Here is an 18,253-nt window from a genome sequence, read left to right on the forward strand (position 1 = left end):
AGGAGGGAAAAGATAGAAAAGATGTCAGTGGTAACTGCTTTTTCAAAACATCTCATTATGATTTAGATTTTTTTGTTTTGGTGAAAAAATGTGGCATATGGTTAGGGCAGAGCAGGCAGCTGTAGTCCATAGTCTCTGGATGCTAAATGCATAAACAAGTGGCTCAGGTTTGTGCATTTTAGGTGTCTGAATCAACTGCAATGTTAAAACCATATGAGATTAAAGCCATCAGAACTGTTCCCAGAACTGATGGAAAGCATTGGTTAAAGAAAGCAAACATCCACTCATGTGATATTTCCCTAGTAAAAGACAAGCCATGTTAATTCAAATGCAAATGTAGAACCATGCATGTTGATAGTTTGCAGTGAATAATTAAGAAAGCTTTTAATTTATTCTTTAAAAAGTTTCATTTATATAGGGAAAAAAAACCCCAACACAAAACAAAGTGTATGTCTCAAACGAGAAAGCACAAAACATAGACACAGTTGGATGGATGGATAGGTATGAGAGACAAACATAGGAGCCAAATGTAAGAACAGAGCATAGGTTTTTGAAAAAAGCAAGATCTAAATGAAGCAGCCGAAAGCACGCACACACACGCACACACAAAGCCAAGCAGACAAAATACTTAGGCAAAAACATGCTATACAGGAAAAAGTCACAGTAATCACATAAACACAGCTAACTGGCACACAACAACTACACTTGGAAGCCTGGATAATGTGAACATGTAATTGTTGATACAACTTTTATTTTTTTCTTCATGCATATGTGAGGTAAACACTCGAGTATAGACCCACTGTTCTAGCCATTTGTTTTTAAAATAACTTATTAATAAACAATTAAGACTAGCAGATTATATAGTGATTATTGGGTTTCACATAATTGAATTACAAAAGTCCGATGCCTTCATTTTCTGTGTCTCACTTATGAACATCATGCATAAAGTTAAGTGCATAAGGTGGTACATTTTTATGCCTCATCTGCAGTACTTGATGTTCATTTAGTTATGCCAAGATATTTTCTTGCCTTTCCATCACTAAGCCATAAGAACATGGGAAAGCCAGGTGCTTAATAGAAGTAATGTTCGGATGGCCCACCAATTAATTATGCCTGCACTGAGCTGCAGGAAGAGCAGGATGCATTGCTGAGTCAGCAAAGGACAAATAGTTCTCCGTGACCAGAAACAGGAGAGCATTCTAGATTCCTTCCAGAAGTGGCTTGCCTGGTGGGCTCTTGCCTAAGCAGAGGCTTCTACTATGTTATTAGTGAGAAAAGACAGGATTTCTTGAAGGAAAGAATTAGCAAGGAAAAAACAGAATGGCAAGTATGTGAATTGTTGGGAAATGTATTATGACTATAAATGAATTCTAGAGTTGTTGAGCTTTTTATTTTTCTCCTAATTATGAGTGAGGTATTAATGCTAATCTGAATGAGGAACTAATGGCAAATGTATTGAGCAAGGGATGCTCGCCTGAAAACGGGTGAAGAATTTTTAATCTCTGGGGCCTTTTAGAAATGTTTGAGTGTTTTATTTGTTTTCTGACATTTGCACCCCACCGTTCTTCCATCATGAAAAAACAATCTGGCATGGATGCCTCAACCACCCATACACAAACCACCTTAGCTTTTGCAAAGCGGTAGTCTCATGTACCTTCTGAGTACAGATTACACATATCCAACATGGCACATGCTTGGTTCTGAACCATGACTTTTATTATTCTTTGTGCTGGAGGTCTTGTGTCTTTAAATTGCATTTTATCATTCTATGCTGTAATCTGTCAATGTCATAGAGGGGAATTATTTATTACTATAGTAAATAAATAATGTGTGCCAGTTATGATCCACAGCATATGGAAATGCTCGATTGACAATACTGTGAGATCTTGCCCAAATCTTAATGGAACCCACCATTGTTGCTGCTGCTTCAAGAGCACCACTGAATACCCCAGTTAGGGAAGCTTCAGCAGCAGGAGGGCAGTGGTGGTGGTGGGGATTGCCTTTCCCTTTTGCCTCATGTGGCAGAATGAGATACACAACTCCTGTGGGTAGGAAGCCTGTTCTATCTTGCCCCTGCAGGCCCAGGTGGCTTCGGTGGCACAGAGGGCTGATTTCCAGCTCTGACTAGTTCACCAGCTCAGCCATTCCAGGATAGTGATAGTAAGGCAACAGTGATTCACTCTCTGGAACCTTCCCGTTTAGAATCTGACATTATGGACTGTGACATGATATTCTGATATTTTATCTTTGCATTTGTCACCTACCCTGGGGGTTTGCAACAAGGGGTGGGATATACAACTTAAAAATAAATAAAAAATACAGGATTGGAACAAGCATATGTATATATCTTGCATATATAATGTTTTTTATAATGTTTTATAACTGGGGAGCCACTGCCAGTCAGGGAGCTGGCAACCTAAGGCCCATGGGCCACAAGCGACTCACGGGGGTCGTTTAAATGGCCTATGAGCTGCCTCCGAACCGAGCCGCCCACTTGGCGAGTCCCCGCGCACTGTCTTTTTGCAGCACCAGAAATCGCGACTACGCAGACACTGAAAATCGTGTCTGCGCAGACGCCGGAAATTGCGTCTGTGCAGACGCAGACACCGCTCGCAATCCAGCCAACAAAGGGATCTCTGCTGGTGTGAACTGGCCCAGGCAGGGTAAACCTTGCCGACCCCTGAACTGGAGCAATGGCATGACTTTGTTATAAGGCAATTTACCAAAGCAGTACTTCTCCTCAGAAGTAATATGCGTTGCCTAAATCACTATGATCAACAATCTCTTCAAGTAGAAGATACTTATAGGCATCAGCATGAACCTAGCCTGTTTCCGAATAATTTGGGATTCTGACCTGAGAACTTTTAAAAGAAGGACACATTAGGAAAAATATTTTATGTGCTAGTGCCATACTTCTAAACTCCTTTGTGAGCTGGGTGGGATGGGGGTGGGGAGGTTTAGTGATTCTCCAGGAGTCCTTCTAAGGAAGGGTAAATCACAAAATTCTGTTGCATGCTGAACTATGCCTTTGATCATTGGCCATGCTGGCTGGGGCTTATGATACAGCCATATCTAACAATATCTAACAATATCTGGAGGGTCACTTTATAATTAGGGTCTCCTGAAGTTATATTAAAAGGAAGAAAATGCTATATAGTTTAATTAGATCACTAAACTGAGAGTTGCAAGGATTAAAGATGTAGCCTTTCGGGCTATTTCATTATATAGGCAGGTTTTAATGACACTCATATAAGATTGTATGTGTGCTTGCTTTCCATGTACATGTGGGGACATACCAGAAATAGATATTGACTACATGGCGATCATGTAATGGACAGTGTTCATGAAACGGACAATGCCAAGAGATGATAGACGATGATGTACAGCTCTCTTTTCTCACAGGAATGGAGACAACAGGAAAAAATGAATTGCTCTTAACACGGGATTACGGGTGGGGTTAAGGACAACACTTCAGGACATTTTGACATGGCTTTTAAGTTTCCACTTCTTTCTTCTCTGCTGCTGTAATAAAAAGTGCTTCAATTTTGCCCCACACTGAAAGTGAGACATAGATATTTGCATCCAGCAAAGAAAAGATAAGTAAATACATTTTTAGATACTGCAGATTTTTACCTCCATTGAAGAACAAAACACCACCCTGATAGAATATCACTCCTAAGTACAATGCCATTTAATTATGCAGGACCAGTTTTCAGATGTACTACAGTAGGTAGCATATGGGCTTATACTCGAATGTTTACCTGGCTTCATATAAGCCAAGTATCTTGAGTTTGGTTCACATTCATTGTCAGGCTCAAGGTTAAAGACTCACAACCTCTTTTTATTTCACTCTCTCCTGCTGAACCCTTTTGTCCAGTGATCTCTAGCCCTCTGGGAAAACAAACACATTTAATATTCAGAAAGTAGAGAGTTGGGCACTACAAAAGTAAATATTGCAATTTTATTGAAAGGACAGTAAGGAGGTTAGTTTATAAATGTAAACATGAAGTCCGTTTTGCCAAGAGATGCCAACTCTTAGGTTTAACTGCTTCTATTTTTAGTTAAGGATGTGGTTGTGCAAAGGCAAGTCTTATGTTGACTTAACTGTAGTCAGATTTCTCTTCATTTTGAAATAAGTTCAGAGCACTGAAAATATTCAGGGCCATTTCACCCTCAATTGCACATCAGCAAGAGGACTTCGAGAGTACAGTAATGTACACAGGGTGTTTTCATGAACTGGCATCACTGTGTAGGTGCTGTATTTAAAGCTACAGCAACATCTGGGGGCACATTTTCAAGCCAATACACCACAGCAATGGCATGAGCATCATATGGAAGTAGTAGTTCAGACAAGTGCCATTAGTATAGAAAAATAATCCTTCCACTCTCAACATATTTCAAAAAGAATGAAAAAACAATGCAGATTATATAATCACTGTTTGCTAGAATTTCATGGGAAACAATGAATTGTGCATTACTTAGTGATAGGATGGGGTCCACTCACAGACTCACTAACTCAGTGCTTTGCTTGGTGTGGTAAAGGACCCCTGGACAGTTAAGTCTAGTCAAAATCAACTATGGGGTGTGGTGCTCAACTCTGCTTTCAAGCCAAGGGAGCTGGCGTTCATCCACAGACAGCTTTCCGGGTCATGTGGCCAGAATGTCTAAAACGCTTCTGGCATAATGGGACACTGTGATGGAAGCCAGAGCATACGGAAACTTGGTGTGTGTAAATGTACATCAATAGCATTTATGCTCACTTCCAAAACCCCTTTCCTCCTTCCAAAAAGAAAATAAAGTGGGGGAGGAAAATACTACTGGGATGAGAGATACAAAGCGTAGAGGGTCTGTGGGTCAGTGTCCCATAATGTTATTGTCTTCTTTTTAATGCTAGAAGGACTATCAAGAGAAGTAAAAGCTCTCTCCTTTTTCTCCGTGGTGGAAGATTGTTTTTAAAACAAAAAACCCTGCATCTTAGCTAATGGAGTTCAAAATTAGCAATATGTTTAAAGCCTCTCCAACCCCCCAAAACAACGTCACTGCAATGTTCAGCTTATAATATCACACATTGGTATGGCTTTGCACAACCAACAACCTAACCAAAATATTTTACAGGAAATGGGACTCCAAATCTAATTTTGAAAATGTAGCGTTACAATATATATATAGTGATACCTCTTAGCTAAAATTTTAAAACTAAAGCAGCAGCAAGTTATCTTTTAATAAGTTAGAAGAGAAGGATAAAGGAGATTAAATGACAGGTGGAAGAAAAATGTGCAATTTTTACATGCTCCGAGTCTGCAAGTAGAGTTAGCTTCCAATGCCAGCTACAGCAGGAGTATCAGTCGCAGTGGCAGTAGCATGGAAGGATGGTGTATGCAGTTCTTTGGGTTTCATATCCTATATACTGGTTCCTGCACGCTTTTTAAAGTTACTGGAACATATGACCAGCTAGTTGCATAGAATGGTTTGCTGATATTCAACTACAGCAGCCCACTTGCATGACAGACTTCTGTTCACACAAACAGGACTTATCCTTTCTCTCCTTCTAGCCAGAGAGTTGCAGACGCCCCCCCCCCCCGAGAAGAATGGGGCTGGCGCTGCAGAAAAGCAGAGAAAGGAAAAGTGAAGCTGCACGTGGTGGTGTGAATTTGAGTCTTGCCCAATATTTTTTAGTGCAATCTGGTTAAAAAAAACAGTCAAAGGTTCTAACATGCATACATAACTATTTCTTTTTTGCCTCAAAACTCTTTATAAATGTTTAAGTGGTTTAAAAATGTAGTTAAATGCAATTGCAGAAAAATAATAACCATGGGATAACAACTTTCATGTGACTATGCATGCAAGTTTTATACTTGTTCAGTTACCACAGATAATGTGAAAGCAATAGCTGGCAAGGGAAGCAATCTTATTGTAACTCTAGTAGTTTTGTTAAAGGCACATATTTACCAAATTAATATTATCAGTGGTTGCCCACTTGTGGAAACTCTCCCACAGAGGCACACCCTGTATAGGAAAGTCTTTTAATGTAGAATGTTTTATTATGCTATTATATATGTTGGAAGTCGCCCAGAATGACTGGGGCAACCCAGTCAGATGGGTAGGGGACAAATAATAAAGTTATTATTATCTTTCTATATATTTTAGGTGCCAGGCAAATACTTTTCTCTTTACCTGTTCTTTTGGCTTAATTTGAAGGGTGGCATTGTGGCTTCCTTTAGTGGGTGAGAGCTGTAGGTTCTGCCTGTGTAGCTCTGTTTTTAGGTTTTTATTGCTTTTAATGTGTGTTGCTGAAAGTCTCTGTCAGGATAAAGGTAGGTCAAATAATAATAATAAAAATAATAATAAACAGATTTAAATAAAATAATGATTATGATGCTGTAATGGGTTTGAAATGTTTAATTCGTGTTTATGTGTAAAGCCTGTATCAGACCTTGAAAATGTGATCAAGATCCATGTGTACTGGATTGTGTGTATGTGAACCCACTTCTGACACCAGTGTTACATGCCACCCCAATATTTGCTGAGCGGTAGCAAGATTCCAGGGCCCCCTGGGGGGTGACCCAGGACCGTGTTTCCGTTGGGAGTTCAGACACAGGAGAGGCTGTAGTGTTTTAAGATATATGGTTTATTTTACACATATATACAACATTTAGCCTTTGATGGAGGACTGCACAGCAGCAGTACCTCAAAACGCCACCTTATCCTTACGGCAGAATCACCAGCCTCCTTTTTGATCAGCAGGCTATCTTGGTCTCCAGGGCACATGCAAGCATACCGGTAATTCCTTGTCTGCTTCCTTGTACCATCTTTTAATGGTTTATGTTTTATTGTGTTTTTAATATTTTGTTGGGAGCTGCCCAGAGTGACTGGGGCAACCCATTCAGATGGATGGAATATAAATAATGAAATTATTTATTATATTATTATTTCTACTAATTTATTTGCCGCCTTACTCATTCACATTCTAATGGCTAGAACTTTTGATGCGCTGAAGTACTAATGGTTAATTCCCCCAGGCTCACCTAACAAAGGAGTTTGTTTGACTTCATCAGTACTAGTTGATTGACTAGGATTAAAGGCTGATATACACTTAGGATGTTTACCTAGGTTAATTAACTCTTCAGATACTAATTGCTGGTGTTCAGAAGTAGGTCCACACACACATCTTCCAATACACATGAATCTTGATTACATTCTCAAGGTTTGATAGAAAGTGTTTACACATAAAAACTAATTAAACACCTCAAACCCCTTACATTACTTGGTTATAATGCACACTGAGACTGTCTTAGAACACATCCCAGTTATAACGAACAAGTTCTAATTAAATCCTAATAGTTACCAAACCTAAATATTTAGCATCTATTACGTTACTCTTCACTGATGGAATACATTTAGGGATGGTGCACACATAGGAAATTCTTTACATCTTAATTTGGTTGTTGATTATTTATAGGTTTTTTTTTACAGGGTATAATGTTTGCTATTTATTTGAATAGGATTGTATCCAAAGATGGAAGGCTCTTTGATCTAACAATAGCTTTCATCCTCAGAAAGGAGAATTAAGTTTATGTTCACCCTCCTCCCTGCAGGGGGTTTGGGGAACTTTGGAACAGTGTCGTTGTTTGGGGGGGGGGTTGCAGGGGTGGGAAGTAAGTTGGCAAAAATAGTCTCCTTCCCTGTTCCACCGATAAAAGCCTGCACTGGACCAAAGAGTCTTCCAAGTCTTCCGTTAGTGGAGGCACAACACTGGTTACAACCGGAAGTATTCAGTAGTGAACTGCATAGATAACAGTATTAAAGAAATGGGCGTGATAATAGATTTAATAGAACAATTTACTATCTCGGAGCATGTGTGAGAAGATTCCTGTTTTATGTGTTTTCAAGTGTTGTCTTCATAAAATATAGTCCAATATTTTATAAAGCAAAGCAGCCTTGGAAAGATGAGGCAACAGGAGATGCAGTTTACAATCTAAGAAGAAATGTGAACATGTGAACTGTTCAGAGGAGATTTATCCTATAGAGATATTTTCATTTAAAAAGAAATTGGTATTCATTCCATAGGAGGTAGCTTTATAGAGGCACACCCTATTTCTGAAAACGGAGACCTGTAAGGAAGAGTCCCACTGTGGTGTGCCAGTATTTCAACTATATGACTTATTCTGGAATATAAGAGGTGGGAAAGGGACATAATCTTGAATGGCCCAGTCTTGAATGACTGCTAGATAAGTTGGCATCTCTGTAATCAGATGCATTAAGAATACACACTCACGCCCAGCCGCCGCAGCAGTTGTGCTGGTAGGAGAGGAAAGAGCATTGGATAACGAAACGTGGCTAGGGCTAGAAATATTGGTTACATCCTGGTTCTGGCTTGTGACGGAGGATTGTCTCCTGAGAGCCCCCTGAAAGGAAGTGCCACTCTTGAAAGTATTGACTACTTCGATCTGTAATGGAGGAAAGAATGAGACAAGTTGCTTGACGAACGGACAGAGCTTTGCAACCCACAGGAAAAATATTTTCTAGTCAAGTTCAGCTGCTCATACAAATAGTGCTTCCATTTTCAAGGTCAGAATAAAATAAGCCCCTTTTAAAATTTAGAATAGACAGGCAGGTTCTGTACAGAACAACGTTAGGCAGCACAACTGACAGTTTGCCAACTCATTTCATGGTAGTTAGAAGAAAAACTGTTAAGCACACATTTGTGTTATTATTGGGCTTTAATAATAAATTAATTTCAGAGGTTACTATGGAGTTCATCTGCAGATATTCATTACCCTTGTATCTATTACCATGTAGATTTTCTTCAAAAAGTAGGAGACACATCCAATCTCATTAAAAAAATAAATTATACCTATGCGTGTCTATTCAGAGAAAAGCACTATTCAGTTCAATTGAGCTTAGTCCCTGATAAGTGTGTATAGGATTGCAGCCTGAAATAATAGTACTGAATAATAAATGCCATATGAACCACTTTTCTGACCATTTTGGATTCATAATAGTCAAAAGGAAAGGTAAACCTAAGACTTCATATGAACTTGAACCACATTAAAATTGCCTCATTCTTTTTTCATCATTCACCAACAATGATTCTGATTATGAAAGTTGCACAGTAAAATAGCTTTCCATCTACAAATAATATATTAATTCCTTGTATTGGGTACACCTGTACATTTTGGAGCCAAGTAGATGATCCAAATTGCATCCACCCAGGTTGAAAATATCGTTTTTACCCAACGTTACCCAGGATCTTTCTTCTGAGGCACCTGCCACACAGGACCTCATCATGGCAGGGCAGCGTATGAATCAGGAAGTCTCTTGTTTTCATATCACCTTTGCCCTGAACACACTGGGTACCTTACTCAAGCCATTCCTTCTCAGCCTCGATTGCCCCATGGAGGATAACACTGACTTACCTGAAAGGTCTGTTGTAAAGATTACAACCAGATAAATAACACATATAGCACTTTGAACATTTGAAAGTGCTATACAAATGTTAGGTATTATTATACTGCTACACATTATGTTGCTAGGAAAACAAATATGAATATTAGATGTATTAGATATGAAAGCAAAGCTCGACAGGCTAAGTTAGGCTTCAAGGGTTCATAATGCAAACCTGGCCAAAATAATAATAATATCCCTGACATACTCTTCTGCTTCAATTAAAATACTTAGGGATGATATTACACAATTATATCAAAGAGGCTGCAGGGGGTGGAGAGGAAATCCACTCTCTGCAGAAGACCCTTGGGTCAAGAAACAGGCTCCCCACCACAAGCAATTTTTGCCCCACAACCTTTAAACAGGCTAGACAGGGGATACGCTGACTACTGGAAATGATCCTCTTACTCCAAGCCTAGCTTTTCCCTTCTGGGAGGCAGTTAACCTCAACATCTTCTCACAGTCTGGACAGAGCTGACCTGGCTGTATGAAGCGGTCATTTGACAGCCAGAGATCTGGGATTCTAAGACCCATCCAAATTCAGAATGTACTGAAAAGAAGCAGAATCATTTCCTGATTTTAGGGGAAACGGCTTAGCTTATTTCTGAATCATTACAACACAAGCCATGGGTAGGTCACCCATCTCTAGCTGATACATTTCTTCTCATAAATATTTTGTCACAGACATTTTGGGAAATATACAATTACACACACACACACACACTTGTGATTACCATTAAGGGTTATGGTAGTGAAGTGGACACACACACTGTGCCTACTGCAAATTCTCCAGCCAAAAACAGTTGTAATATAACGGAAAGCACAATTTTTAGACTAGGTGTTACATCAGAACACCTTAGGATGAATATGTGTACATACATCTCAATAAGACACAAATGGATCACAAAATGCCGATCAAGGTATCACAAAGATACCTAGTATTAGTATGAATGTCGCATTTGATGCTTTAACAGGGGCTGAAACACCTTTCTTTTGCACACCTGCTCAAAGCTATGTTTGTTCATCTTTGAGCTCATAGGAAATGTTAGGCTCATGGGATCAGGGCAAGCAGAGCCTTGCTTTCAGAAGACTGCGCAGAGCTGTCTTTGCCCCAATCCTGTTCATGAACATTTAAGGTGTGATGTTCACCTATGTGAGCACCTTATTTGGGACATTTGTGATTGTCACTAAGAAGCAGTCAGGGAGATCCACACATACCGTAGCAGAAAGCAGAACATCAAAGCTATCTATTAAAACTGGATTCCTCCACATCCACATTCTGGAGCAACATAAATAACTTTTAAAGCAGAAGTAGAGTGGGGCTGGAATCTATGTAGTGTCTGGACGCGGATATGTCCTTTAAGGCATGCCCAGTACATTTTTAAACTTCTATTATTTCAAACTTCAACTCAACAGTAAATAGCCATTCCCACGCCACAAACCTACTGCTTTATCTTAATCTTCTTTAAAAACTCCCTTCCATTTCAAAAGAACTTTGCCATTCAGCATTTAAGTTTCTGTTCAAGAAACACAAGTCAAAGCTCCTTTAGACATGTAGCTACCGTATGTGAATTCATCCCAAATTTTTCTTATTATAGGGCAGGTTGTCACATGATCTGGCACATGGTTCTGGAGAAGCCATGCTGTATTTCATTTGGTAGACCACCATGAACTGTTATATCCTGGGCATAACAATTCTATCTGGTCAAGGAAGGGACAACTGAAAGTGAATAAACCACAAATCCAAAGCCTTGATGGAGTCACACCAGCAAGCATACAGCATTGTTTAAAATTTTTAAAATTGCAAGTATTATTCTCTGAAAATCGCTTTGAGACCCAGATCAGGTGAAAAGTGGAGTATGTATATTTTAAATAAATAAATAATGAAAAATTGGAGGCTTTCCAATTTTCTTCCCTGACACTTTGAATCCTGAAATGGTCTTCTCTTGGACATCAGAAACCTTGAGAAATGTAGTTATTAATCTCCAATGGCTGAGTCTTTAATACGGATGCCTGCTGTCCTGAACTAATGCCATTAGCGTGGGGCTATCCTGGGATGTGAAGGTATTAAATATTGTTAATTGACCTATTGATAAGATTTAGGCTTACTTTTTGACGTGTTATCTTGGAGTGATAATGTATCTTTTATTATGTGCTATAGTTTCTTTGTACCATTATGGTATTTAGACTGTTTTCTGTGAACTGCTTTGAGTACTATAGCTTTGGGCCCAGATTCTTCATTACCTAACAGGCCACAGTGTCTCTTTGGCAAATTTGGCAAAGGCTCATAAATTACTGAACAGCATTCACTAAGAATATATTTTGACTACAATAAATTGCATTCTTAATATTAAGCGATACTTACTTGACTAAATTAATCCTTTTAAGTAGAATTGAATACAAATTCTGGCTTGAAATATTCTAATGCAATCTGAAGCACGCTCCAACAGGGACAATTCAGCAAGCTTTCTAGAGTCCCTGTTAAGAGACTACCATGTATGTGCCATTGTGAAAATCCAGTCAATCAATTTTACATTCTCTTCAATCAAATTGTAAAAGAGGTCTGTCCTCTTTTCAAGTAAATATGGAAAGATCAGTATTTACTGTCCACAACAGCACTAAGATTTCACAGATGTATTTGTACCTAAACATCCCAACTTGCTGAATAATTAGTGGAAAACATCTGTTAGAAAGCCTAACAATGGGTATTCTGAAGGCAGAGCAAGTTTAAAGTTTGCCTTCTGTGTGAAAGCAGTAGAGATAATATAAAAAGGTATCACCTGTTCTATGTTGAAGAAGAAAAAACTGGTCAAACTAGGAAACATTTTAAAGGAAACTGGATATTATATTCATTTATATTATAGTAGTAACCTGCATGAGTAGAATTTTGCTAAAAGCCCTTGTACCTCTTCAAAAGAGAAAACTTAATTTCCCCCCTCCCCTTCAGCTATTACACTAAATTCTTAAAATTCCATTTAAGACTACTTTGGTGATGAAAGTTGCAGTTTATTACTCTAATATGGCAACTTGATAAATCAATCTTGCCAAATAGGCAAGAAAATTGAGTAATCTGAAGTTTTTCCCCTCCTGTCTTCTAGTTTGTGCCTTATAATTACTAATTTAAAAAAAATTCCTTTTTTTTTTTTTACTTCGATCCAGACCAACACGGCTACCTACCTGTAACCAATTACTAATTTGTTCCATATGTAGATATAGAAAAAGCTGGTATAAAAGGCTGATTCTGATGCAACATGAAACTATGGTTTCTCACTATATGAGCCTTGGGTTTGTGTGCTCCTCCTTTACTTCTTTTGTGTGCCAGAGGCAAAGACTGAGAGCATCCACTTTTACTTTTAAACTAAAAGCAGTTCTATCCAAATTTGAGCAACTGTAGATTGTAAGGACAAGCCAGAATCAAACCTTGTCTTGTTTTCACTAGCCATCATTTAAACAAATCAGATTTCTAAGTCTGATATGAAGAGGAGAAAGCACACAACCCAAGGCACTCAAGTAAAGTTTTCACATTGCAGGAAAACATGGTTTCTCATTACATCTGAACTCAGTCATGATCTAATCTCTTAGCTAACAATATTGTTATTCAAACTGGAATATAACAGAGGCTGCTGTTTACAAAGTTTAAACAGATGAACAAATAAAATCCAAGCGCGAGATCTGTCACAGATTTTAGCTTTAACCCACTTCTCCTGTTTTTGTCTCATCCTATTCAAAGTGTGTGTGTGTGTGTGTGTGTGTGTGTGTGTGTGTGAGAGAGAGAGAGAGAGAGAGAGAGAGAGAGAGAGAGAGAGAGAGAGAGAGAATTTCCTGGGAATGTGTTGAGATAAGGTGGTGGTGTTGTCATTTCCATTCCTATAATGCAAGACAGGAGGAAAAAAGGGGTCTGAATATTGATGTGCAGGACTCCTTTATTTTCTCTTCTGTAAAGGTACAAAGAAGAGGGAGAGAACAGAGACTCCAGCTTGATGTAAATCAGTTCCATCTTCCCCCATAGAAGGGGGACAGTTGGGGAATAAGTGGCCAGTTGATACACACTAGATGCACAAACTGAGTGAAAAAATCAAAGAGTTGAAAAAAGGTGCTCCAATCACCCTCTCCAGAAGTATATAATGCACTGGAGGATTTCTATCAATCCTCCATTCACGAGGAAGCTTATCAACCTACTCTTCACATAAATCCTTTGTTTGATTCTTTCCTGTAAAATGCAGTAGAGGTGTACTAATTCATTTGGGTGTTCTGCTTATCTGAACTGGGGCATCCAGATGCACCATCTTGAGAGTAACTGCCCAGCAGTAATTCTTTTACTAATCTGAACTCCCCAAACATCATGGGAACCCCTCGGTGGATATATTGGAGCTGCTCCCAAAACTCTTTCTGAATTAATGGCTTGTTGATGTCAAATGAGCACATGATGGAGGCATGGAGCGGGGCAGTCACAGACTCCAACTGGCAGGGAACGTACCAGCAAAGCCTTTCACAATACATCTACTTCTAGGCAGAAAGGAAAGTGAACAGTGTTGGTTAGCAAGAAAACATCATTATTGTTTATTTTGGTTTAAACAGTAAACAACAAGAATTTTCCATGGATCATGAAGATAAAAGTATATAGAACTAAAGGATATTTCTCAATCTACAAGAGGAACTAAGAGCAGTATTTGCTCTTTGTTGTTTACACTCACCACAACCAGAAAGACATCCTGACAGAAATGTCAACAGACAATACTCCTCCTACAGCCATCAGGAAGAAAATAATTCACATTTAGAGGATAACTTAGGGCTGATAATAGCCCCTCCACTTGGACATATAATTAATTATTTTACTCTCTCAGAGAGTAATCCCAAATCACTACTCTAACCCAAGTGAGCAGATCTTCATTTAATTATTTACACAGTGAAAAATGTAAATTTATCCAGCTCTATGGTCTACCCCCATTCACCCAATCCCACCACTTCTTTCCATTCTTTTTTATTTCTACAATGAGGACCAAACTTTACAAAAATCAAACGGGATAATAGAAATTTTTCTCTTGCACTAAAAAAAATCACAGCCCCTCCTAAAAATACATCATCTGCTTTAGAAAATTAACTAGCATTTGCTTTAATAGAACCACATTGCTTTTTAAATCTGATTGTAAAAATAAACCTTCCAAAATGGATTAATTTTACCCCCGAAGTGCCTTGACCTTACAAAGCAGTATTTTCATTTTCTTTCTTGCATTATAGGGAGCACATCTTTTCAAAGCTTTGACTAAAATAGTCCTTCCAGAAACTGACTATTTTTAGTACTACCTTCACACTTTACTGCAGTGACAAACACCCCTATTCAGAGAGCAGAAAAAAGAAACCCACATGATATAAACATTTTTAGTAAAGAGATTTTGTTGCAAATTTTAATAAATCTGCTTCCATCTTTTTCTTCTACTGACTTGGAAATATTTATCATGCATAGCCTTTTCCTCATATTATAGTAAAACAATTACTTTTTTTTTACAAGCAGAAAAAGGTAGGATCCTGGTGCCATGCCCAACTTCTCTAATTAAAAATAAATGCTGTAATACAACTACATATGGAAAAAAACTTTTAGCTTCTAGCTCTCAAGGTTTTGCTGACAAGATAAAGAACAAGGTTAAACCTATTTCAAGTTTATCACAGATGTGTGTGTGTGTGTGTGTTCAAATATCATTTTTTAATGGTGCAAAACAAAGGATTCATTAGTTTAAAAAAGACTCATGCAAAACTCCTAGGAAACAATACAAGATTATCCTATTTTTTAATGAAGGCTTATAACAGAGATAGTGCAACACAGAAATGTTTGATGCATCACAGTAGCTTCCAGGTGTAATTCAAAGTTGCAGAGCTAAGTATGCTGTTTATATTGCAAGCTTGCACATATTTCTTTCAGATTTTACTACAGTAGTTTACTTGTATATGACTTGTAGGTTAAGGAAACATTCCTTCTGTGCTTTATAGTTTCTATTCTCTCTCCAAGCCCAGAGACACTGGTGAAGGGGGACTACTGTCCACACCTGAAGAGTATAGGGGCCACTAGGACAACACCAAATGAGCTGTAATCCTCCTTTTGCCTGAAGGCTGGCCAGCATAATCACTACAATGGGATATTTAACTCACTTGAGGACTCAACAGAGCTCTTCTATAAAACTTTAGGCATTTTATTGCAAGAGGCAGCAAGAAGAATGCACCAACTCTGGTTCAGTAAGTTAATGAGTTAAACATTTCTTGCCTGCGCTAAGGCTTTAAAATTAATTTGTGGGCCAATCAGAATTAATTTTATAACTAATCAATTGTTTTTGAATAATTTACCATCCATTGTGGGAAGGCTGAATCCAAATTTTCAATTAATAAATGGGGAAATTGACTTGGAATAGGTGAATAATTGATTGGGGGGGATGTTTACAGGGGAGCAATGGTCACACCACAACAGACAGAAGAGGACTAACAGCCAAACACACAGAGGGATAAGAAACTACAAAAGCTTTGAATACACCCACAGAAACACTAGAACAAACACAGAGATAGAGGCATACCATTCACACGCTCATCCAACACTCAAGACTCACATTTCTAAACAATTAAACCAGGCCAGAAAAGCACAAACAAGTTACAGGTCTGCTTCAGGCAAGACAGGAAAAGGGAGTGATGTTTTCCTGCCTCCAAGCAACAGGGCTGCAGCCCACTTGATGTTGTCCCACTCAGTAATACATAGAAGCTTTGATTCACCTGTGGAGGTCTACATCTCAGCACTGTGGTTTGAATATGCAAAGCATTCCCTGTCACATGAATACAATAACAGTTGCTGCTCATATCAGAACTACATAGAGCTTTGCAATATGGACTAAGCGCATATAATTATTTTGTCTAAATGTAAAGCAGCTTTGGGGAGAATATATCCCCAACCTTGTAGCACAACATACCTGGGTCTGTATTCTATTGAGCCCCCGGAACCAGAGGATTTGCCCACGCCGAAGTTCTCTTTCTGCGTGGTCAATTTCTTCTACATCTTCATTCATCTCCTCTTGGGGCGACTCTTCTTTAAATGTAAGACCTCCTGCCTCCTTTAAAAATTTTAGCCTACTCGTTGGGATAGTTGCAATGATCTGAAAGTAAGTTTTAGAATTATGCCAATGAGCACCGTTTGTAGAGAGTATGTGAAAATCTTGTCTGTATTAGACAAACTACAAGTTTAATCGAGGACAAACAAAATATATATTGTCATTTGGCAAGGAATTCACATCAGCCCAAAGATCTTTGATGGATGAAGTACTACTCTACATCTTATGAAGCAATCTCAACAGGCAGGGAAGGAGCAGGTCCTGGGGCTACTGCCTCATCAGTAGTTCCAGATGAACTGGGGAGGGGCAGATAGGGGCTTTGTCTTGAGTGCTCCAGCATGGCTTCACCCCTCTTTCCTTCTACGTGCTCATCCTCAGGTGTCTCCTCCTCCTGGTCTGAATCAAAGAGCTCAGAGGGAAACATGACATGGGTATTTTGTGTGAAATTTGTCTGGATTTTTTTTTTAAATCAAAAATTGCAGTTTAATATGGAAACAGGATGGAACCAACCTGAATGAAAACTTGCAAAACTGGCATAGACTGGAAACCGTTCTATAGAACCCTCATTCCAACCCAACTAATATGAGCCAATGGAATCTGCTCATGGCATTAGGCACTTATCCTCCTGCCAGCTTTTTGGCTAGGCACAGGAGAGTCTAGAAATCTCCATGCAGAGACCTGGAGGGGTGTGTAGATAAGAGAAACTTTTTACAGATGATCTGTCCATGAAGATGTAGCTGGCATTACATCCTTATGTCATCACTTTTTCTTGGATGGTAAAATATTGGAACAGGGAGAAATCAAATAATATTATCCACAGAAGTGGTTCTCTGAGTTGTAACGTATAACATGCCAGTGAACATTCAGCCTCAACAGGCTGTTTTGTGGGCACATTTAAAATAAATTACACATTAGACTGGGCATGAACTCCAAGAGACTGATTTTAGGGCTCCAGGAAATTGTGCAATCCCTGTGCTGACCCAAAGGGCACATCTGAAAAAAGGCCTTGGGGCATGGAAAATATGTCATCCTTCACCCTGTGTGGCCAAGCCCCCATGTCCTGCCCCCGGGGATCTGGTTGACCAGTGTGGGGAAGAGGAAGCTGGTGTAGAGAAGCTCCTATGTTTTCAAACTTTCCAGCTTGACTGAGATTCTCAACATTGGTTTCAAAGAGTAAGAGGAAAACTGCAACCATAATTTCAAGGGGGAGGGGAATTCGAAAGTGTAAGTACCTAAAATAATGGACTTCTGCATTAGAATTCTGGCTCATTTGCTTTAAAGTGTTTTGTCTTTACTGTACATGTTCTAATTACAGGGTGAACTTCTCTGCCTTTCTTGGAACTCATGTCCCTGTCAGCCTTTTCTGGTGAGGGCATTTTAGGATACAGTTTGCATATATTAGTTAGCAGTGGATAATATATGAAAGATATTAGAAAATATTAGCTTTCCAGCACAGTTGCAAGTTTCAATCAGTACGTTAATTATCAGGACCTGATAGCGGCTGCTCCAAACAACTATGTATCATTTGAAAGTATTTGACCAGAAATAGTAATATAAATGAAACAACTAACCTTGGTTGAAATTCAGAAAATTTGAATTTCTGCCAAAACAGGGTTTTCTTACTGTTTGCTGTGGGTGATGAAAGAGTCCTGTGCCATTCAAGAACCAAGGTTTTGTGGTTATTAGACTATTAGGCTTAAACTGTGGAGACTTACTTCCTGATT

General features: G+C 38.8%; 1 protein-coding gene across 14 annotated transcripts in view; it reads right to left on the reverse strand.

The window, feature by feature from the left end:
• The window catches only part of ATP2B2 (ATPase plasma membrane Ca2+ transporting 2), a 377,201-nt gene that overhangs the window by 3,571 nt on the left and 355,377 nt on the right, over positions 1-18,253 (reverse strand). For 8 of the 14 annotated variants that reach the window (XM_060271474.1, XM_060271476.1, XM_060271475.1 and 5 more), the window contains one exon: positions 16,392-16,574. In XM_060271474.1, the coding sequence (XP_060127457.1) occupies positions 16,392-16,574 (183 nt within the window). Of the gene's footprint in view, position 1; positions 8,448-16,391; positions 16,575-18,253 lie in introns of those variants that run through there. The other 6 variants (XM_060271484.1, XM_060271481.1, XM_060271483.1 and 3 more) reach the window with 5 other exon arrangements.

The sequence above is a fragment of the Zootoca vivipara genome, chromosome 2, assembly GCF_963506605.1.
Source record: "Zootoca vivipara chromosome 2, rZooViv1.1, whole genome shotgun sequence".
Taxonomy (NCBI): domain Eukaryota; kingdom Metazoa; phylum Chordata; class Lepidosauria; order Squamata; family Lacertidae; genus Zootoca; species Zootoca vivipara.